Source organism: Lytechinus variegatus, chromosome 2 (genome assembly GCF_018143015.1).
Source record: "Lytechinus variegatus isolate NC3 chromosome 2, Lvar_3.0, whole genome shotgun sequence".
Classification (NCBI taxonomy): domain Eukaryota; kingdom Metazoa; phylum Echinodermata; class Echinoidea; order Temnopleuroida; family Toxopneustidae; genus Lytechinus; species Lytechinus variegatus.
This window is the reverse complement of record NC_054741.1, coordinates 75,167,000-75,191,382: the sequence shown is the minus strand read 5'-3', so window position 1 is coordinate 75,191,382 and position 24,383 is coordinate 75,167,000. Positions and strand designations below refer to the sequence as shown.

Genomic DNA, 24,383 nt, shown 5'->3' with positions numbered 1-24,383 from the left:
AGAGATTCTACTTATAAGTAATCCCTCTGCTGCTCTCTAGAGAGACATGCATAAATAATATTAGTTGTCAAAAAGATTTATGTCAATGAAAGACAATCAGACCATTTGAGAATACAGACAAGAGCAAAGAAAACACACACAAATAATAGAATCATATGCTATAAGTAAAAAAAGAATCATTAACTAAACAGATGAAATAAATAAAAAAAAAAAGATACAGAATATGTACAAAAGATATAGAGATGAAGAGAGGAGAAAGACTGGGAAAGAATGAGAGGGAAAAGTATTTAGAGATTTTGAGGGATATTTAGAGATGAGTGAGAGAGCAAGATGGCAAAATAGTAAGTGATCATACAAAAGGCAAGATAGATACAAAGAGAAGAAGAGAGAGAGAGAAAAGGAGAGGGAGAATACTGCCTGAAAAGATAGGACAGGCTATAAATATATATATAATAAGGGGCAATTAAATTAGAAAAAGAAGATGGGAGGGAGGAAAGAAAATGTAAGAGATAGAGAAAGAAAGATGGAAAATAAATAATGAGTGTGTAAGGGCAGGCAAGGGAATGATTCTCAGACGATACATAGTCCGCATGTATGGCAGTCTGTATGCACCGCCACTACTGACGAATTCTCCTGGGAAGCTTGAATGAGCTCAGGCTGTCAGAGTCGGTTACTCTGATGAGCTCAACCACTGGGAGATAACGAAAATAACCTGTAGCTCAACCCAAGACCTTGTTCATACATAACATTATAAGCCAATGGACTGTTACTCTGATGAGCTCAACCACTGGGAGATTACCTGTAGCTCAACCAAAGACCTTGTTCATACATAACATTATAAGCCAATAGACTGTTACTCTGATGAGCTCAACCACTAGGAGATAAAGAAAATAACAGGTAGCTCAACCCAAGACCTTGTTCATACATAACATTATAAGCCAATAGACTGTTACTCTGATGAGCTCAACCACTAGGAGATAAAGAAAATAACAGGTAGCTCAACCCAAGACCTTGTTCATACATAACATTATAAGCCAATAGACTGTTACTCTGATGAGCTCAACCACTGGAAGATAAAGAAAATAACATCTAGCTAAACCCAAGACCTTGTTCATACATAACATTATAAGCCACACAGAAATAACAGACTAAACCTAGATATTTAGTAATAAATGTGAAAATTCTGACACATCAAAGATTCTACGGATTCCATACCTTGTGATTTTAGTTTTGAACCAGAAGCAGCTGCCGTCACCTGAGAGGGCGTCCTAGTTACAACAGCCTCTTCTGCTATCTTCTTCCAATCTTCCTTTTCAGTTTCTTTGCTTCTCACTGTCGATGAACCCAAGTTCTGTCCAGTTGATGATCTATGGAAGCATACAACAGCATAACAGTTAATAGATGGAACTGCACAGAAAATGTGAATTGTGCTTATTATTGAAATAGTATTAGTAGTAGTAATCCACAGTTTTGAATCCATTGCTTCACATCATCTGCAACTGCAAATTTGAATGCTGGTATGGCCCACTCAGACCAGCCTTTTTTCTCAAGAACTTTGACAGATATCTGTAATATTAGGTAAATGAATCTTTATCTCTTGAACTCGCTAACTTGTTTTAAATATTGTCAATATGGGCCTTCACACTTCTACAGAGGAATTGAAGTATTTACGCTTTGGGAAATTTGTATAACTCTGCATCAATCAAATTCATAGACCACCAACATCAGGCAATCAATGTCTGCCACGCTATAGAACTATGCAGAATACAATGACATTATGGGCAACCTAAAGAACCCCCTGGAATTATTTTCACATACCTAGATGCTGAAGATTGAAGTGTTTGTAACTGTGAGTGTGTTTGCTGACGTAGACCACTCAGCTCAGCAGCATTCCTTCCAGAGTTCTGACGAGTCTCTATCCATTGCTTCTCCAAGTTCTGGACCTTGTGCTCTAGCCTGGCTACGACATCTCGGTTCTGAGTCATAACCTCATCCTGAGCCTGGTCCAAGTGAGAATAAAAGGGGGAAAATTGTGAATTCTGGAAATATGCATATGGGCAGAAACGGGATCCCATATGCTTTGTTTACCAAATGAATATTGTACATTTTAGTTTAGGGAGTGGCATTTCCACACTTCTAATAGGACTGTTATAATTGTAACAAGCAACATTCAAATAGCGCTCTTTACCATATTTTCCATGCTCCACATATCATGTTTCACAATAAAAAAAAGTACATTTAAAGGAGGAAAGCATTTTCTTCAAATTTAAGCTATTAATAAATAAAGGCCCCTTTATTCTGCATAAAAATAATCAAATTCATATAAAAATATCATTGCTATTTTCCTGTTACAAAGGTCTACATCATATCCTAATCACTAGATATAAAAGAAAATCACCTTTCAAAATATTTTCATTCCCATATATATGAAGCTTGTTCTCATCATAGATCATCACTAAAGTAAAAGAACATGAAACCAAAATGGCCTGTAGCACAGTCCAGCTTATTAACTTCCAACTCTCTTTCAAATGACATGGCCATACCTAGAGACATGTCATCTAATTAAAGCCAAAAGGACATTTGATCCATGTGGAGGGTATGATGTAATGCCCTTTTTCCACTGAATGACTGTTGTAGGGATGATCAGGTCCTATCTGAAGACCCTCGAGTGTCAAGTAATAAATTGCTTCAATTACTGCTCCAAGGGACAATCCTTTTTTTAAAGGGGGGGGGGGGTTGGCTTGGAGTGAACACTCAAGTCTACACACCCCTCTGGGCTTCTCACCTGCAAAGCTGTAGACAAGAAGATGCAATTTGGGTGCTCATTAAATGAAATGCCCTAAAAGCACTTCCCAGAATGCAACAGTTTTAATCAAAGTACTCTATTCAATCTGTTTATTTCATACTTCCTCTCCTTCCTTTCTTGACATCCCCTCTCTCTCTCCCATCCCACCCCCTCTCAACATAATCTTATTTCTCTCACTTTTTTAAACACCCTCTTCTTTTTCATTTTGTAAATTCACTCACCAAAATCAAAGAACTAAAATTATTTGTCTACCTATTTATCACTCTCTAAAATACCCTCAGTACTTCTCATGATGTAACAGTTCACTCAAAGTAATCCATTCATCATTCATTATCTCTTTTCCCCTCACTAAATAAATAATTGTTTTCTGTTTAAGTTAACAACCTTTCCCATGGTATCTCTATCTCTCCTTCATACACATTGGGTTCTTACAAACATGTAAGAAAATCACACAAGCACGTCCCCAATACAATCACTTTAATGTATACTATCCGGTACTTCCTAACAACATGTGAAGATTAACTGTACTTATTGAACTTTATTGAACAAGGGTAGTATTTTCTCAACAAGCTCCATGGGCATTTACCCCAGCGATATCACCCTGCTTGCCGATATGGGAGTTGTAGGGTTTGGGGAGTACTTGAGCTAGTTAGGCACCCCAAGACAGACTCGACACCTGAAATGTGTTGCTGTATTGAAAATGAAACAATCATGAAACAGAAGAGCTATGATACCTTTCAACAGTTCAGTTCTTGGTGCAATATGTAAGCGAGGCATTAAAGGAAAATTCAAACAAGAGATGCACCACATTCACCACTTTAAGAATTACGAGCAATACTACATTGTCCACAAAGGAGGCTACTTAGGTTTGGGAATACTTGAACTGGAATAGGTACCCCACTCAAGCCTAGCACCTGAAATGTGCTTTGGGAAAAACAAAGTAATAATAAGTACATGATACTTTCTAATTTTGGTCTCCTGCACCACATGTAACTAGGTTTTTACAAGATCTCACTGATCTCATAGCAACCCAAGCCAATGAGGCTACAGCTAAGATGGGGGCATTCTTTAAGTGATACTGGTAATCTCTCAACAGGCAAAACACCTGTAATATGCTTCAGTCAGAAGGAGTAGACATCAAATATACTATCGAATGATATAGCATGAAAAATGCAAAGCCTGTGTATTGCTTTGGGATAAGCACTAAATTGCTATGAAATTCCCCCTGAAAGTGACAATATTGCTAAAACAAAATTCTTTTCAGAGAAATTGTAAAAAGAAAACATTATTTCAAAAACAAAAATGCCAAATGGCTTTTAGTCCTCTCCTGGGTATATGAATACGAATCCTTTAATCAAAGGCAAATCAAACATAACTTGGTCGGATACATCCTGTTTGGTAATTTACTACCACTAAGCATTACACTTCCAAGTAATGAGGAATGTGCTAGAATCAACAAAGAACTTAATGTCCAAGAAAAAAGGCATTTTAGCGTTCCAATTAAGCTTTCATCAGAAAAAGCTTATACTATAGCCAGAAGAAACAAGATTTGATTTCATATGATGCATGAGATTATTAAATGAGATTACAAATAGTATTGGAAGCAATTTCAACTTATTTTAACCCTCTATGTGCTCAAACCAATAGATTACTGCTTTTCAACAGAAGACAACTCCCTATCTTCAGACTCTTCGAGAAGGCATTGAAGCAATTAACCGTTTCAGATTTATTTCTAGAGGCAAATTGATAATTTTCCAATTATGAATAGTGAACCGATATTATTTGCATGGCTTTGGGGCATCTGTAGCTAATCATGGTTTTGCCTTGGACTATTGTGTGGAAGAATGGATAGAGGTCTGGAATATAAAGATGGCAAGATAGAAAAGAGATTTAAAGGAGGCCTTGTTTTGTAGGACAGGAGATAGAGAAGAAGAGAGGGTGATTAAAGTGGAGAAAGGGGGAAGGACAGGCATCAACATAGCAACTGCAATGGATACATCAAGAAAGAATAAGATTTTTAAAAGGCAGGCAAAAAAAGGTTTAATTCAGGGAGGAAATTATATCACAATGAGAAAAGAAGCTGATAAAAAGAAGAGAAAGAGACTTAGACTTACAGAAAAATGAACCCTACATCCAAAACTACAGGTTCAGTGTATACATTTCAAAACGATGAGACGGTAAAAAGCAACATCAAATATATATGAGTGCATAACACAATTTCCATTTCTTTTTAGATAAAGCATGACTTTCTCACTTTAAGCACTTGAGGGAAAAACTGAAATTAAGTTGATTACATTTGAAGGCTTTGCTCTTTTTGACAACAAAATAGAAACACGATTGATATTATTGCCCTCTAGCTCTAACATCTGTAAGGTGCAGAAGGAAACAAGCTGATATCCAAGTACATATATCAGACAGGAATGAAATGTTCAGAGTCAAGGAGTGAGTTATTTCATGAGCAGTTAAATAATCAATAATTGATTTTTGTAGAAATATCACATGGGAAGTGCATGCATGATTTTATAAGGTCCTCATATAACAAAACATTATAAAATGAGTTAACTGCAGTATAGGTATGTCAAATGAAGTCGGCAAATATCTGTTGCATCGTCATTATACATGTATTCTGTTTATATACAATACGTCCAAATGAAATAACTAAGCAGAGCAAATGGGTTGCATTGCACATGTGAATTCGTATCATAATTTTTGTTTGTTTATTTGATGGAGGGAAGTTCTTGGTAATAATAATATAAAAGTAAAACCAGGCTTAAAGAAAGTACAGTGAGAAATAAATCATTTAGAATAATCATATTTCTAGAAGAAATATATTGGTAATGATTCTTATGAGTTATTGCAGCTTCATTAGCTGTTCTTCCAGGGGGTCCTGCATAGTATAGTGCTATTATTACCATTCTCTGTTCTATTATGCTCAGCAGCTGACAGTAGGCGGTTTCAAACCGCCTCGATCACAAGAATCCCCGTTAAATTACGAGAACTTTTTAAGGCTAAAAAATACCCGTTAATTATTCCTGCATTCACACCGCCCCGAAACACATCCTTCGGGATAAGTTCCCGAAGTTACGAGCATGCGCAGTATGGTCTGATAAGCAGACAAGGCGCGAGATTCAAAATCACTAGCCCAGCAGCCACCCACGCCGCCGCGCCCAACGACACGCTGGGATAAAAGTTCCCGTAATTTGCTTTCACATCGCCAAAATACCTGCGACCTTGGAAAAATCCCCACGAAAGTTCTCGTAATTTCGCCAAGTACCTGCTATTTAGCGGGTATTTTCTTTCGGGGATATTACGCGTAGTTTGCTTTCACATTACCAAAATACCTGGTATTTTCTGATCGGGGTAAATTTCCCGATCAGAGAATACCTGGAACTGGCGAACTTCGAGGCGGTCTGAAACCACCTTATAAGGCAGAAGGACTAATCTTCACAGATCTCTGGTGTGTTTCTAGGTATGAAAACCATAACACAATATTCACAAGGAGTTCTAGCGTCATTTGTCTAGCTTAATATAGATTTGAATCCATTTATAAGTAGGGGAAGGCGGGGTAAGTTGAGCATAGGGGCAAGTTGAGCCACCAGCCCCAGGCCAATAATGAATGAGTCAGACATTGTGGTGGTGTCATGTATTGATGACCCATAGCATAACCCCTAACCCCACCACATTGTTTTCAACTTTGAAACAAAAAGTAGTTTTTTAGAGGGAAAAATATGAATTTCATCCAAAAAAGTAAAAAAGAGTGTGAAATAGATAAGTGCTTTATAAATACACGTCTTTAAATATAATAAAGACATGATAACAACATTATTAGTCCAGGTATGGATCTTCATTCTTGTCATAGTCTTATATATGATGGATGCATAATAAATGTGTGGATACAAAATTATCGCACTAAGTTCGGACTGGGGTAAGTTGAGCCAAACAGCATGGGGCAAGTTGAGCCATGGTAATTCCTATGGTAATGTATCTTACAAAACAAACAAACCATAAAAATTGATTGAAATGCTTGCTGAAAGGAGCAAATTTACATGACTGCTCTTTTCCTTTTAAAGGATGTTAGTATTTATATAGAATTAGCAAGTGAAAAAACATTAAACAAAAAATTGACATGCTGGTTCTCCCCTCATACATTTTGTACATAGTTTTTGTGGCTCAACTTACCCCAGAAGGTGGCTCAAACTTACCCCATATATGGGGCAAGTTGAGCCATTTGACATCGTTTTTTTCAAAGGTCACGGTGACTTTCAGTGTGGGGATAGAAAGTTATATATAGGTGGAAAATATTTCAGAAGAATTAAATTTCAAGGCAAGGTATTTATTTCGACAAGATTATTAATCATATCAATTCTAACATGCAAAAAGCAAAAACTGTCACAACTTACCCCGCCTTCCCCTACTGAAGATTCAACACTCTAGATGATCTTCTTTATTTCTTCATTTCTATCTTTCTTTCTTTGCAAGAACTTAAGAAATGTGCCTCTCTATATTGCAATGGAGGCCTTTGTCCTTTATTTGTGTACTACATACATACACTTGAATAATACCCCACTCTTTAATTTCGATTTCGTAGACTCTCAGGAAACTCTGATGATAAAAAGAGGGGCATGAGTTTGTTTTCTTGCTCTGGAAGCGTGGATATCTGATCCTCCTTCATCTTGTGAATAATGATGGCTACCGATATCAGATAACAATCACTGTGTATCACAGTGTGTTTCAGCTTGTTGATACTGGTATTATCATCATCATCTCTTCTCAAGAAGTCACTCAACAGAGTGCAGTCTGTACTTTCCATCTCCACTGCAAGGTTTCACTTTGTTTTTACTTTACTTATTTCTAATCATATCCGTAGTACCTACTGTTAACAAGTGGGTGTGAATTCGGCATTAAAATGTTTTTAAAAGTTTTAGCTATTCTCTAAAAAAAGGTTCTAACATGATGTCAAGCATCTCAGTTTTGCTTGATCTTCGCGATTAATCTTGAGATTCAAGAAACCCCGTCTCCACCATCGCAAGAAGAGCGATTCCTGCTCAAGCGAGGCATCGATGCATTATGGTCTGACGCCGTGAATAAATAATCCCGAGTGCATCTGCACCTACGAATTAGTGCAATAATTCGTAAAATAGCGCGCTATTTTGCAAATAATCCCAAGTTGACTTGGGATTGCAATCTCGAGATTAATCCAGCGAACTAGCGCGATAATTGCATCTCCATTGCAAATAATCTCGAGATTGTTTAGATCGCGATAATTTGCCAGATCAGAAAAAGCGCGCTAATTTGAAAACTCGGGATGGTGCAGACAGCCTTTATGTGCTTCTTTATCATTCCCTTTCTCTATATTTCAATCGTTCTTTCTCTCCTTTTCTCCCCCCTTTCTTTCCTTCCATCTAGCTATATTCATTCTTACCACCTGTAGTTTCCTAATCTCACTCTGCTTTTCCTCAAAGTCTCTAAATGCTTCTTTATCGTTCCCTTTCTCTATATTTCAATTGTTCTTTCTCTCCTTTTCTCCCCCCTCTCTCTCTCTTTCCTTCCATCTAGCTATCTACATCCTTACCATCTGTAATCTCCTAATCTCACTCTGCCTTTCTTCCAGGTCTCTAAGTGCCTCCTCATAATCTCTCTCCAACTGCTTACGCTTTTCCTCAGATGACTGCATCAGCTGCAAGACAAGAAAAAAAACCCAATACATTCATGAATTTTGCCATTAAGAGGTTTGTATATTAATTCAGTGAATTTCATTCATGAGAATCTTTAAGCACCTGAGTTCTAATAAGAAATGCTAGGTAGAGCAGCTATGATAATATTTTAAGTATGCATAGATTCACACGAACAAGACATTGCCAAAGACATGGGGGTAGAACTGAACAAAAAAGAGATGGGGGATAAGATGGAAAATTGAAGAAGAGATTGAAGAAAACATGTGGCTACCCCATTCAATAAAAGCAACCATAAACATGAAAGCTGTAGAATTGAGAAGACATATGAATGAGAAAGAAAGGGATTTTAAAAAAGCCCCTTTGAGCAAATGCTCATGAATTTTCTAAGTCCATGAATATTAAAAGACAGATTTCCATCAGTCATAAAGTAGATTTATTTAAGGGAGGTGTTGATTGTCAAATAGATTGTCTTTTAAATGATCAAAAACTATTAATTCTAATCAAAATAGGAACTTCATATCTAACCAAGATATGAATTGACAAAAACGAGTGTAAAATATAATACTTGTATTGGTAAAAATATTGTCAATTCAGTGAGCACTGAGAAGATTGCTAATATTTGACAATAGTGAGCTAACTGTTAAATAAAAATACACTCCGTAATACCATCAAACTGTTGCTAATTTGTACAAAGAATGAATTTATTTTCAATTAAGTAGACACAACTTTTTCGATTGCGAAACATGTCATTTCATAATCGGTAGAAGTGGAAGATTTATCATTAGAGAAAATGTATTTAGTATGGGAATGCTGCTGCCACCTGACAATTTATCTTCTCATCTGAAGAGCCCATGGAGATTGAGCCAAGACTTGATGAATACTTGTCTAGGGCCGGAAGAGCATTGACTCAACTCATACAATGTTAACTAAAGTTAATCATTAGCAAAAGACAGCAGAGCATGTACAAATAAAACTGCCAATTTGAAAACTAGCTTGCCTTTGAAGTACATGATTACTAACATGTGGTATAAATGAAATTCTCATGGGAATGCCTCACAGAGAAAATGAAACAAACAGCACTGATTGTCTGAGCGGCGCCTAAGACACTTGTCTTTGCGAAGTTCAGATAACATATCGGCCATGATTAAAGAAACAGCTCGCTCTCACATGTACATCTTACAATATGATAAATGCGCGACTACATGCCTAAACACGAAGACATGCTTGTCTTGTTTTGAATGTATTTGTTCTATCTTCAGAGCGTAGTCATAGCGAGCCGTCTCGATAGAGACAGATTACCATGATGTACACAGGAATGCATTTCCTCAATTTGTTCACTCAAGGGGGAATAGCCCGGTGGTACTCTTCAAACAGTTTCATCAAGGGGTGGAATGCACTGCCGCATGCTTGGCAAGGCAAGTTCTAGAAATTGAACAAAGCCAGATACTTGCGATACCTGTTGACTCTTCTATTAGAACTTATTTGCATGGCCCCCGTAACGCAAATGCGGGGAAATTATGGATGCAAGGCGTGTATGACGAAAGGATGTGCGGTTTCATTGTGGAGCCAGGTTTGCGTTTGCACGTCAGCAAGTCGGAGGGTCTGTCACCAACAAGGACAGGTGCGGCAGCGGCAGTCAATACAGAAATTGATTACCAGGGTATAAAAATAGAAATAGCTGCACTGTCAATTTAATAACATAGCAGGAATGAAACATTGCTATATGAAAAATGTAATTCATATCGCTTGTTCATGAAGGTGCCTTTCACATATTGACCATTGAACAGTACAAAAGTCTGTAGATTTTGAGCAAATGAGAATTATGATAGTGACGTCCCAAAACAGCTGTCTCTATTTCCCCCTCATTAGATATATTCTCGGATTTTACACAATCTAAAACAGATATCATTCCTGGCATGCAAATAAAATTCCTAAGCATTTGGAAATATTGTATAAAAAAAAATCAATTTAGGCTTGTCATCTGATAAAACATTTGAATACCAATCATATATAAGGAAACTGCATATGTATGGAAGTATTGTATCATGTACGTTGCTTGTTATTTCACAGAACTCAAACTTTTGTCACTATATGAAATCAAGGCAGGACATGAAATGTGAAGTATCTGGCTGTTTTGGATTCAAGAGGTTTGGTTTGAAGTATGTGACTGTGAATATATTTCAGAAGAGTCTCTGGCAATGACTTGGCATTGAAATGTAATGACATTGTTAACCAGTTTACCACTGGAACTTAATGTTTTTTGTACAAAGTCTATGGGAATCTCAGAATCAAAGGCCAAATCCAACTAAACAACTGGTAGATTTCAATAAATAGAGAGAAACAAATAATTAAACACAAATGCCAAAATATCATTAAAATCAGTGGTAAAACAAGACAGTAAAGTCATTTAAAAGTTTCACTTATTTTCACAAATCACATGGTGGTACCAAGAGACTATTTCATGGTGTTTCTCCAAAGAATTATTTGCATGACCAATTCATCTCAAGTGATATCAACCTGTTGAAGACTGGAATGGTCACCGCACAAACCAATTCAAGAATCAGAGAACATCTTCAATCCATGTCTGTAAAACATCATATTCAAGTCATCAACTCATACTTCGTCAAAATACGCAAAATTCTCCAACATCCACCATTTCACCAACTTAAAAACATTCAAAATATGTACTCAAAACATCCATGTTTATTCAACCATTCTAATGGGGAAATTCAAGTGTAATTTGATCGTCATGGAAGAATTTTATCTCACACAGCAAATGTTAACCAATCTCTTTGGGTAACCTTATCATGAATGTCTCAATCTTTGGGGAATCTTTAAAGTCCATTCACTGACGAGTCGATGACTTTGCTATTAGAAAACAGCGGTTTTCAACAAGTTCCAGTGGGTTGTTTGTCAAAGTTTCTGGGACCCACTTGTGAGAACATTGCCCTTTTTTCTTTGGTTGGCTAGATGGAGGGGAGTGGGATGGATGTTTTTAAGGTTGAGACTAAAAGCTAAAAATGTTTGGTTAAATGTAATCTCAAACAGGAAGTTCTCAATCAAACGGCTTTCATCAATGTCTGAAGTACGCTCCAAGAGAAACAGACATACAAGGAAAGGAATAGATAGATGTTACTTGCTTGAAAGAATAGTGAGGAATATATGGGCAAATATCCCTAGTTCATGTCACTTTAAGCTTCATTTAACTTGCAGACTACCCTCCTTCAATATATCTTTCTTGTTGATAAAATATGAAAACATACATGTACTTTATGTGTAACAGTATGTATTCAAAGTTTTTTATTGTCAAGGACAGTCTCTTTCAGTCTCATCCATCATTCTATGATATTTTCTTAAGAAATCTTTTTTCATATAACCAGTCAAGACTATTTTTATTTCTCTTTTAGCCTATCTGGTATCATCTGGTCATAACCACTTACTTTCTGGCTTGGCGGAGACAAATTAGCATTAACGACTTATTTTTTACATTAGACCGATGCATATCTATAGATTAATCTGACAGGCATGTTTTATGATACACTTCTGTTTAGTTGCTCCAAGACTTATTCTTTAATGGAACTTGCTTTGAACTTTTGATACCTGACCAAAAGCCAAGTTTCAATCAAAGAGTAGTTAATAATACCCTATACCCAATAATTTCTGGCTTCATTGAGACAATTTGATATTAATAATTTGTTTGTGTCTATGGAAAGGTGCACATTTAGTTTAATCTGAAAGGCAAATTTCATACTACGCTCAAATGGTCCAATTTGAGTGCAGATCATAATAACAGTGGCTTAAAAATAGTATTATGTTTATAACTCCTGGGGGGTGTTTCACAAAGATTCAAGTATGACTTAGAGTAGCACTTAAATACCAAATTGCGTACGGTATGAAAGGCTTGATCGCACTGGTCAGATCGTGTCATGAGGAAGCGCACTACTACGTGTCTATTAAGATCGAGCGTTCCATATCATGTACACGTTGGCATTTAAGTGCGACTGAAGTCATACTTAAATCTTTGTGAAACACCCCCAGCTATGATATAATGCAGCTTATCACCATGGTAAGTCAGTGAAGTGACTGTACAGGGGAAAACAAGACCTTAAACCACATTATTTGAGAATCTTCTTCAGGAAGTCAATCATGAAACAGAAACTAACAGAAACAGTAAATAATGTGGGATATTTCTGGTCCTCAACTTTACGTGAATTGAAATAAGCCGCATCCATTCGCATCTGCAAATTCATGAAAGGGATACTACTTTTTCAGGACTTAATGCCTGATTTGGGCTTGATGTGTTCATTCTTACCACCCCCTTCAATTATCAGCAAGAGCTTGGAACTAATAAACCATACCCATGAAATGTTTTCATCAGCCGTTAAGAATTACATCTGAAAGATGGGTGCATATATCTGGCTCAATCTCAAATTAATTGAAATAAACATGTAGTATACGTATCTTTCCAAAATTCCAATACAACAAACAGATATTGTATTTGTAAAAATATACCCAAAGCAATTACAATTTCTATGGTAAATCAGATCACGATTAGATCTTCCATTATGTGAAGGTCATAATTCATCTCTTGCTTATAATGGCATTGGTGCAGTACAAGTTACCTCAGGTGAAGTCGACAAAGCCTCAAGGTACCAGACAGAAAGGCTCAATGCAAAACTCTCATTTTCATAGACTCTGAGATAGAATTAGCATAATTGATTGGGCTTGAGACATAAGGCAGAAACACAGCGAGCGCGATGATTTCAGAAATTCTTATTCATAGCACGTACCTTTTAAGCAAATTGATTAAGGAAATCAGAGAGATAGCACTGGAGTAAGATAGGATCTTCTCATTTCTCATCAATAGTAACATCATCATATCAAGTTGTAGTGCACAGCCCCCAATGTCTCTTTTCCCACCTTTTTGTTATCAGATACAGATGAATATATGAAAATATGACAATAGTATTCGTAGGTTTGAAAACAATCTCCTAACACAAATTGTACAATACAAGGGAACTTTCTTGTGTTGTGCGTCAGTTAAACTTTTCATGAATATATAAACCTTCTGTGAATTATCACAATCTTCAATATAACAGTTAAAAAATACTAGCAAAAATATAAACACTTAAGGGCTACTCATATTTGATATCAATATCATACACTAAATGTAGACTGAAATAGTCACTACCCCCCAACAGAATATATAAATAAATAATGAAAATAGAGAGGATATTATATACAGTCTGTAATCTACGGTAATTGCTTTTTATATTACTTCAGGTAATATCCTGAAAGTGGGTAAGTGGTATTATACTCTGTAAAGTTAGAATCCATCAAGGTGATGCTTAGCTCACATTTCTTTGGAGCGTGATGCGGCATTAATCTGAAGAATCTCACCACACAAGAGGTAGAAAAGGAAGAAGATCCAAAGAGATTGGAGGAAGAGGAAGGACAGGAAGATTTAACGAATGTGAAAAAGTTATTTCTTCTAGATATTGAGGCAAGATTGTCAGGATGATAAGAATAAGGTAACGGCCTTTAAGCGACAGATTGGTCAGCGCAAAGGTAGACAGGTTACAAGATTACTAGTTGAGCAGGAGGAGATGGATACAGAAGATATAGCATGATTGTTTTAAGGTCTATGATGCTATGATATTTCTGATAACACATCAACTAAACTAGCAATGTATATCATTAAGCAGGAGGCGGGTTCACGGAGAGTTGAATTTGACTTAAAGTTATATAGAGTCAATGTGTATTCTGTATACATGCATTACCTCATTGATGACTGCACAGTAATGATGTATCCCTGGGGAGCGTTTCATGAAAGGACCTGTTGGACGTTTTATCTGACAAGTCTCACTTTATCCGACAGTTACCATAGGAACAGTGCCTCTCAGCCAATCAAAATCATGAAAAGATGTCAGATCTGACAACTTGCCGGATGAAAATATTGATGAAACTCGCCCCTGAACTGAACAAGGACTATGATGAGATATATTGTGAATGGAACTAGAATTTTCAAGGAATGCTTTTACAAATATTTTCCTTCATTCGATATAATTCATTTTATATCAATAATTTTGTCTATTTTCCATTCCTTAGGGTAGCAGATACTGTGAGCAAAATGCAGAAACTTTAAAGGTAAATATCAAACACTGTAAAATTGTAGATATTGTGGTCAGTTCATTCCACCGTGAAGGTGATTTTCATAATGTACGCAAAGTTTTAATAAAAAATTACAGTACCTATTCCAAATAAATGCCTTGAAATCATATAAAATTCTTGGGGATCTCTGATCCAGTTCTCCACTCCCAATACCAATATGAACATACAATGAGCTCCTAGGGACGTATGAAAAATGAGAGGCTTAGTGTGATATGGTTTTTAAATTGTGCTGACAACGATCTTGAACAAAGTTCTTCTTACTTAGCCTAATCGCTCAAAATCTGCCAAATGTCACTTAAGATGAGAACAATAATGCCAGGCAGCTTTGAAGATGCCTCAGGGAGGTGTCTAACATTAATGTAGCAGCCGTCATGACAGTTGGCTGGTCATATCATTTCCATTAGGGAAATAGAGCAGATATTCTATTGAGTGATGTGTAGAATTAAGGGTAATTCAAAGAGGTATTGTATGCATCATCCATCTATCTATCTATCGCTCTCTGAGTATTCATTTTTCCAACTTGACTATTAGTCTTATGCCAATTCATCCCTCTATTTAAACTTTTGATTGACGTCAAGATTGTCATCTCCTCTTTCTTTCCTTAAATATTTCATCCCGCTCTCACCTTTCTTCCCTCCCTTCCTCCCCCATCTATCCCACCCTCTGCTTCTTCACCGACATGAAGGCTTAAAAGCGAGAAGTCTAGAAATAAACTATTGATTTTCCACTTAGTCAGGCAGGAAATGGATGGACCTTTCCCATCAGGAAACAGTTTAGGAATTCTAACCGATTCAACCTTGAAACATTTGTGCTTGATTGAATACGTAATGTTGTTGATTTTTGTTTTTACACGAACAGAGGGAGGTACATGTCATATTGGGTAGGACGAAGGAAGGGAGAGATGGGTTGGGTTGAAGGAGAATAGTAATGAAGTAGGAAGAATCAAAGAGAATAAAGAGAAGATTAAAACGAAGACAACAATGACATATATGGAGAAAGTTTGAGAGGCCAAATATAGAGTTGAGAAATTGAAAAGGCTAAAATAACAAAGTTGAGAGCTGAAAACGACAAGAGCAGAAGATGAAGTAATAAAAGTGCAGCCATGCTGGAGATAAGAGTGAGGGTGGTGATGATACAGGTGGTGATAGTGATGATGATGAATGTTGTTGATAATGGTGATCTTGGTGGACAATGATAATGGCAATGATGATGATGATAAGAAAGCTGGAATTAAGAAGGGAAAAATTAAGGAAAACAAGATAGGAAAAATAGGTATTACCAAATATGATAATGAATTCAAAAACTAAGACAAATGCTTAACACTCTTTATAATTATACAATATGTTAACATCTTCTTTAGATAACCAAACAAGGTACAGAGAGGTCCATGGTGTAAATTCATAGTTGGACATTGCGTGGAAATGGAATATGCTTATGGATCTGAAGAAAATGATGCACTTTTAGAACTTTGCTCTCAAAGTTCAATATCTCTACTAAAACTTTGTCAAGGATTGCCACTCCCTCCTGTCTTCCTCTTTTTCAAGAGACAGCAACTTCAAAGAAATTTGTCTCAACCTTGAGTTTGGTAGAAGCCTTCGCACGTACACTCCCAAACACAATTTGTGGACTATTCAGAAAAGGAGAGAATAATTGTAATGAAATGGGGAAATTCTAGATCCGCTTCCTGCGACAAGGCATTTGATCTGTGACTGTCTCCTGTACTAAATTTGGGGCTTCCTTTGTCGCAGCCGATTCTGGATAGAGCAACACCTTTTCTCTCAATTTGGCTCAAGTGTGCTCGACCGCAATCCATATTTTTCGTCTAACCCAGTTTTCTATGGTTTCAGGAGGGAGGAAAAGCGGGTCAAAATGAAACCCCGGAGAGGGATATGAGGTGGGATTGTATTAGCTTACGCTCCATCAAACTTTACCTAAATCTGCTCAAATATTCTCCAGCTCAGCAACATGAATTAAACATTCCATGCAGGGGGGGGGGGTGAATGTCTTCTTTTTCATCAACTATAAGGTGTTATCCCATAAACTAAATCTCTTATTAACAGCATAGATCTTTTTTTTTTCTCTCTCTAAAGTACACGCTAATGGACCTTATAATTTCCATATGCTTAATATGGGAAACTGCAGGTTCTTAAAAAACTGGGTTAATTCAAGTCAATGAATCATGGAATTACAAACCATGAAGATAACCAGCTCCCTGAAGCAGACAGACTGAAATCATGGCTCTAAAAATGGTACTAGTACTTGACAGTTTCTAAAATATTTCGTGGCACAATTTTCAGTCTCATGTGTGCAACTTCATAAATCAACCCATTATGTGGCAATGAACAGCAAAATGCATAATGAATGTATTAAATAACAAATTCTTAAATTTGCAACGTGTACTATTTCTCTTGGCTTTTAACTAAAAATGATAATAAATAATATTTTCTTTTGTAATGAGTAAAGAAAAGATTACAGTCAAATCTGTGTTAGTTGCAATCCTCAAAAGTAGCCACCTGCCTATAGTGACCACTAAAAAGATTCCAATGGGGCGGATTGTGTGTATGGAAACATGCCTACAGCAGCCACCTGTCCAGAAAGGCTATATTTTGTGTTCCCTGGGGTGACGCACTATAGACAGGTTCTTAGATGAACATGCAGGTTTTCAATGTGCATGGATTGAGAATGGATAACTCTGCATCAGATGCAATACCATTCCGGGGCAACTGAATTTTGCCAAACTTCCAAAAACACAATCCATCTACATGTACACATGTTCATAACATTCAAAGGAAGGTGTGAAAAACATGCTTTAAACTTTGTGGGTTTTTTTTTGGTTTTTTTTGCAGCTGTAGCAATGAACATGATCATGTCACAATTTTAGTGTGTTTAAACTAAAAGCAATCTTCTTTCATATAATAAGGTTATATTTAATTGGGTTCTTTTTCAAAATGTACCATTAGTTCACAGAATCTTACACCTAAAAAAAAAAAACCTCTGGACATGTCTCATGAATATTATTGAGTATGAAAATAATTATATATACATGTACATAGAATCAATCATATGACACTAAAATTTGATTATCTTCAGGAATCTAAAATGAAAATTAACAAGAATGAATATTGATATTAGTATAGTAGTAAATGAATTTAAAAATACAATTTTGGCTCTGATTTTTTACCTAGAGAAAAAAGTTGAAGTTTTGGCTAATTATATGAATATCTAACTAGCTTTTTCAACATTGCTTTAAAAAAATGAGTTGAGTATTAGATGTAGAGGGCTATTGGCATTGCTTGTCTATGTGTCAATATTGTTGCCCATTATTTTTGCATATAATATTAGTTTTGATGCTATTCTGCAATATGCAAAAATAACAGCCTGAATAGTAGTTGAAGAAAAATCAGATTGGGAAAACACAAGGTATTCAACAAGTGAAATATTTCTATGATCTGCAGAAAGATTTCTATCCCAATTTGTGAAAGTAGACTACACAGGATAAAAAAAAAATCGGACAAGCATCTAAATGTACACCTCAAAGAGACCCCCATCCTTTTCCTCCACTCCTGAACCCCCAAAGACGCTTTATTAGCCTAATCTTACAGATGAGAGAACACATCATGAATTAAACATCAGAAACATTTGCCAAAGCTAACATACTCAACTTCTCTAAGCCTAAGCGGATAAACATTGGGCTTGGCAGACTCTTGTCTAGAGTGGGGACGATGCCTCTGATAGACATCTAAAGATGCCCAAAAGCACCCCCAAAAGGTCAAATGTCAACTTCAAATCATAAAACACATTAAAAGAATGCCACTCTAGTCACCTCTGTTTCTCTCTGTTACTATCTTTATCCTATACTGAAGTTATGTAGTTTGACAGGCTGATCCCTATCTGGGCCCTCAGACAGCACCTTAGTGAAAAAAAACCCACATGTAGTGCAAACTCTAAGACTTCCCACTTGAGCTTCTAACCTCAGGAGTTTTTCTAAGGCATTTACGGGATTTAAAAGGAGTACATCACTTGGAGAATAAAATTAACTCCTACTCATAGATGAGAAACGGGGTGGAGACATGGGTGCACAAATACAAGGGATTAATTCTGCAATGAGAACTATGATTGGATACAGTTAAAGAAGCCTCTTTAAGGAATAATCTTTTCACATCTACTATAGATAACAAATGTGCAACAGGGCCCTGTTACATTACAGTAACTCCGATAGAGACTTTGCGATCAACTTATTACCACCATGGTAAAAATATTTAACAGCCAATCAAAATCAAGGATTCCAAATAGTCACCAATGAATGGCAGAGTCACCAAAATAGTTACTCCTATGAAATTGGGGTCCAGCTCAAAAGAAAAAAAATGGATAAGAAAGTTAAATTGGGCAAATGGGGGCATGGTAGGGAGAGGGGAACTACAAGGGACAGAGATGAATGAGGGTAGGTTAGTAACATGTACGAAGAGAGAGAGAATATGAAAATACTTACCTGATTTTCTTATTTACGAGATAACTCATACATCTACTTGATTTGCTAGTTCAGCCCTCTGGACTGCCATACCCGAATAGAACTCCCAAGGATTTAAAAAGCGCGAGCGCGCCCTCTCCCGTTCAGGCTTACTACCCATGATCACCGCGCAATTAGCGTCCATCTTCCTCACCTTTCGCAAGCCCATACGTTGAAACATGTTGCTACGCAAGGCGGAGGGTCGGTGGGAGGGTATCAAGTAGATGTAAGAGTTATCTCGTAAATAAGAAAATCAGGTAAGTATTTTCATAATTTACTTCAATAACTCCATACATCTACTTGATTTGCTAGACCAGCACGGACTCAAACCGTAGGGAGGCATGTTTTCAATTGTAAGCCTAAGAAAATTTAAAAGAAAAAACAAAAACAACGAAATTTAGGGAGAGGGGGAAAAAGCCGCAGCTGCTTTAAGCGCCGAAGCAGCAAATCTCGCCTCGCTGGACGGAATGTCCTTCAAGTAGAAAGAAGTGAAGGAGTTAGTTGAGCGCCAAAAGGCGGCCCTCAAAAATGTCCTCGAGAGGAATGCCCTGTATACTCAGGAATACTAAGTATCATGGGCCCTCGGCCTAGTGTCAGGAGAACAACATCACCTGCTGACTAGAGCGTAAGAATCGAAATTTGTTGAAAATTTCAACAAGAATCGTGATCGGAAAACTGAAGCTTTTAAGGCTCAGTAAGTGATCAATCGACCAATCTGAGAAGGCGAGATATCTCAGAATTAAGCCTCCGCGTGGGAGAAAGCGCCCAGAATTCGATATCTGTCTCAAATGAGTGAGGGCAGAAATCTGCAGAATTCTGATAGAGAGCTGTGGTAAAAAGTTACTAGCGGTCCGAAGGGGACCAGGAACGACGGAGAGTAGGGATTTAGGAAGAAAACCACTCGTAAGGCAGACAAGGGTCGAGAAAGCGACTGAGTGCCATCCTGTTAATAAGGAATGCCGCGGACATGTTGCCTATGTAGAATAGAGCAGTCTGGTCAAAACAGCTCAACCGGGCGTGTCAGGGATACAGCGCGGTACACATCACGACAAAAGTGTGTTAGACCGAGTGATCGAGAGAGAACTCAGGATCCCCTTTCTCCCATACTGATTGAAGCACCCATCTGGGGGTGCAGTGCCCGCGGTGGAAGAGGTGGCTTGGCTCAAGCCACCATCGCCGAGAGAGCCCGTGAGGCTAGGCTGCGATGGCTGTCCGCTGGGCGGGGGAATCCCTAGCAGCAGCAAGTGTACGCCAGAGGGAGCTGGCGAAAAAAAAAAAAAAAAATCTGTCACGATATTACGTGTAAACGACCATCAAGAGATGCTGTAAACGAACAGACATCGCCAGATATGATACCTCAACCGTTACATTCCCAACGGAATCGAATGAGGTAGCAACGGCCCTGTCCTATCAAGTTAGGGACGGAAACTGGCTAAGAGTGTCGAAGTCCTCGCTTGAAGAAACAAGCGAAGGAGACTTGAGGAAGTAATCACAAAATTTCCATCAGTCTGTGGTGAGAACCAGTTGTTTATGAAAACAGTCACAAGGCCTGTTTCTCAGGTGATCGTAAGAGCGAGCACCGCCGGCGCCGGTTGCGGCAGCGTGGAACAGTCCGATATCGGTAAGATAAGGAGCTCCAAAAAGCTGCGGGGGGCGGCAAAAATGACGCCCTAAGCAGCGGGGGATGAGAATCTAAATTTCTAAAAGAAGAACTCCAGTGAAGTAAATCACTTACATGGAGAGGCTCATCCACAGTCGGCCCGAGAGAAGGCGGGTCGTAGTGATCGTGGTTAGGAAGGCATAAGCATACATCCATCCACTGTTACATCATCCTCGGTCGTGCGGTGACCCTGGCCACATGCCTTGCATGGAAGGAGGATGAAAGCAGCATGCGGGGCGACTCGAGTGTGCCGTGAAAAAATTTCTAAGAAAGAAGCCGATTCGACTAACGGGCACGGTAAAGACATCCACCGTAGACCACTCCGCACAAGGAGGGAGCGGCGGAGACGCCCGCAAGATTGACCCACATAGAGGGCAGTCTATAAGATAGACAGTTAGAGCTCGACCGATGGTCTGGCGGTGTACAGTTTGGTGTGAACTCGCCGACCCGGTACGGTGGGTGTGCCCAGAAAGTAGGCATAGAATGCCGACAGAGAATCCTGGGGCTTTAAACAAGTTTGAACGCACGTACATAGCCAACAATCTCATGAGATGTACGGCGGTTACTTTCCTCCGAGATGATGTTTACCAAACCGGGAAAGACTCGGGGAACAGCTGTGAATGTCAACAGGAGGGATATCTAGCATATGAAAAGCTGATTCCTTCCACGTATTCGGTGCGGGTGCTGCCGGCGGTGTCCGGGGGGACGACCGGTGATGGCAGCTCGGGCAGGGTTCGTACGAGCCGCCCGAATACGAGACAAATAGGTTAACATAACCATAATGCACCGGGTGGTGAAGGCATAGCGATTATTAAGCACAGGAGAACTTTTAATCGCCGTGACATTCAGATCCGATATACATACTCATAAGCTCGGAGAGCTATGAGATAGTGAGACATACCGCTGAGCGGTGATGGTGCTCATATCAGAGTCGCCCTCTCTTCAGCGGCGATCGCTGGAGAACGGGTGTCTGTACTAGCCCTGACTCTGACGTTGCAAGGGTAGGAGCTAAGTAAGACAGGGCACCCTTACTTTCGAATAGAAAGTGAGGTTCAGGCCAGAAAAGCGACGGTCCCGTCGCCTGGGCAGACGGTCCGCGGACGTGATAGGTTGTCCTCTCAAAGCAGCCAAACATTCTCACGAGAGAAGTGCGGCATGCGGTATGTAAGAGATTCATACCTCCAATCTACGGGCCCGCTTAGGGGGAAGAATGGAGAGAGTTACCGCTGAAGGAGTCGTCGCCGTATGTGAGCTTGACGTAGAGGGCGAATTCGGGAGTACCTGCATAATAATCGCCCCCCCCCCCTGCCTCTGCCTTCTCGCTAGCCTCGAGAGGCTTGAAAATTTCGAGACGGCGGCGCCGGAGCCTGGCGCTTCCGGGCAGCAGCAGAGCGGGGGTGGGTTTACACCCACGGAGCTGGCGGCTTCCTCGTCGTAGGAGCCGCCTCGTCTAGAGCGACCCCGTCACTCTCCGAGACCCCCAATTCGGCCGATTGAGCTCGGAGCGCCTGAAGAGGCGGGGCGAGAAAATATGGACTCCCTTGCTTCATCAATACCCCCGCTCGGAGGGTAGATGTGAGGTAGATACTTGTCAAGCAGCGCCTGAGCGCTTACTGAAAAGTCGACCGCGGGATAGGGGTTGTCCTCGTAAAGGGAGTCTCGCTCTATGGACTGAACCGGGGGTTGTCCAGTAAGCGCCGGGGTGGCCCCGCGTGTCGGCTGGGACACGTGCTCTGAGATCGACGAAAATGCTGGAAAGCACACGCGATCTTGGGGCACCCGGTTAGTCGGTGCACTGGCTGGCGATTTAACAGAATCGCTCGAGGATTTCCCGGGTGTCTGGTGGTTATTGCCCACTTGTCTCGCTTGATGCTCAGGGGCATCAGCGGGGTGAGTAGACGTCGAGGGTGGGGTGAACCCGCACTACTCGAAAGCAGAATGTAGCAGCATGAATAGCTGTGACATCTGACCACCGACACAAGGGTCTGAAGGAGGGACGCCCATGGCAACAGGGCTGGCCGACCTCACCTTCGACCTCTTCTTCTTCGCGGCCTCCGCCGGTGTGGCCGGGGCAGAAGAAGGCACAAGAGGCACGGGTGATTTCTTACGATTTGCCGCCCCTGGCAGGGCGGCCGTCAACAACGAAACTTCACCCGAATCTGACGGGGTCAGATTGTGGTCACAGTCTGATGTGTGACGCCTCTCGCGGTAGCAGAATGTAGCAGCATGAATAGCTGTAACATCTGACCACCGACACAAGGGTCTGAAGGAGGAACGCCGATGGCAGCAGGGCTGGCCAACCTCTCCTTCGACCTCTTCTTCTTCTTCTCTTTCTGCGGGCTCCGCCGGCGTGGCCGGGGCAGAAGAAGGCATGAGAGGCACGGGTGATTTCTTACGATTTGCCGCCCCTGGCAGGGCGGCCGCCAACAATGAAACTTCACCCGAATCTGACGGGGTCAGATTGTGGTCACAGCCCGATGTGTGACGCCTCTCGCGGTAGCAGAATATAGCAGCATAACATGTATGACTGTAACATCTGGCCACCGATAAGAGGGTCTGAAGGAGGAATGCCCATGGCAACAGGGCTGGCCGACCTCTCCTTCGACCTCTTCTTCTTCTTCTTATTTTGCGGGCTCCGCCGGCGTGGCCGGAGCAGAAGAAGGCACAAGAGGCACGGGTGATCTCTTACGATTTGCCGCCCCTGGCAGGGCGGCCGCCAACAACGAAACTTCACCCGAATCTGACGGGGTCAGATTGTGGTCACGATCAGAATGTGGTTACAGTCTGTGTGACGCCTCTCGCGGTCAGGGGCTGGGCGATCTCTCCCGATGCTGTCAACGGAGGACGACTTATACGGCAGAGATCCTGACCTGTGCCGGGGGGAGAGAACCGCACTCTCCCTCCGGACTTCTGGTGACCCGGTAGCCGGTGGGTCGCATAGCCCTATGGGTGCTGCGGCGGCAGGACCTAGTTTAGGCTTGGAAGCCTTGGCTACCACTTTTTCCTTTGTCCGAGACCGTGGCACCACAGTCTCGGCCTTCCTTCTCTTAGCATCCGACCGCAAATTCGGAATGCTGATCGACGCACCCTCATACTCACCGCCGCTGGGCGCTCACCGCGGCGTCCCTCCTGCTCGCCTGGAGGCGGCCGACTTCTGTAACTTGCAATCGGGACGGTCCCCGTGGAGGGCACCAGGTCCTCTGGGGCTGTGTTAGTCCCATTCAAAGATACCTCTCTCTACCCTGAAAAAGGAAAAACAAGAATTTTTCTTTTTCTTTTTTTTTTTTTAAAGATCTCGCTTAGATTAAAAGTGGAGACCGGCGTGGTCTTTCCCTCCTCCTAAAAGGAGTTTGTTTGAGCAAACAGAACAAAACAAGAGGGGAGGGGTAGGGAGGAAGAAGAACCTAAGAATAGTTTAGGTATCTGCCTGTAAGAAAATAAAAAGGAGGTCGGAGACTTTGAAAAAAGAAACTCCTACAAGGTTCCCCTACTATATTCTCTTTTTTGTGCCCGAAGGAAAAATTCGAAACAAAAATTCAAAAATGAATGCAAGTTCAGAAGAGA

General features: G+C 40.0%; 1 protein-coding gene across 7 annotated transcripts in view; it reads right to left on the bottom strand.

Moving 5' to 3' along the window:
* LOC121409024 (RIMS-binding protein 2-like) overlaps positions 1 to 24,383 on the bottom strand; it is a 103,936-nt gene that overhangs the window by 29,417 nt on the left and 50,136 nt on the right. For all 7 annotated transcript variants that reach the window (XM_041600807.1, XM_041600803.1, XM_041600804.1 and 4 more), the window contains exons 5-7: positions 8,379 to 8,483; positions 1,819 to 2,000; positions 1,216 to 1,367 (exon numbers count right to left, since the gene is read on the bottom strand). In XM_041600807.1, the coding sequence (XP_041456741.1) occupies positions 1,216 to 1,367; positions 1,819 to 2,000; positions 8,379 to 8,483 (439 nt within the window). The remainder of the gene's footprint in view (positions 1 to 1,215; positions 1,368 to 1,818; positions 2,001 to 8,378; positions 8,484 to 24,383) is intronic.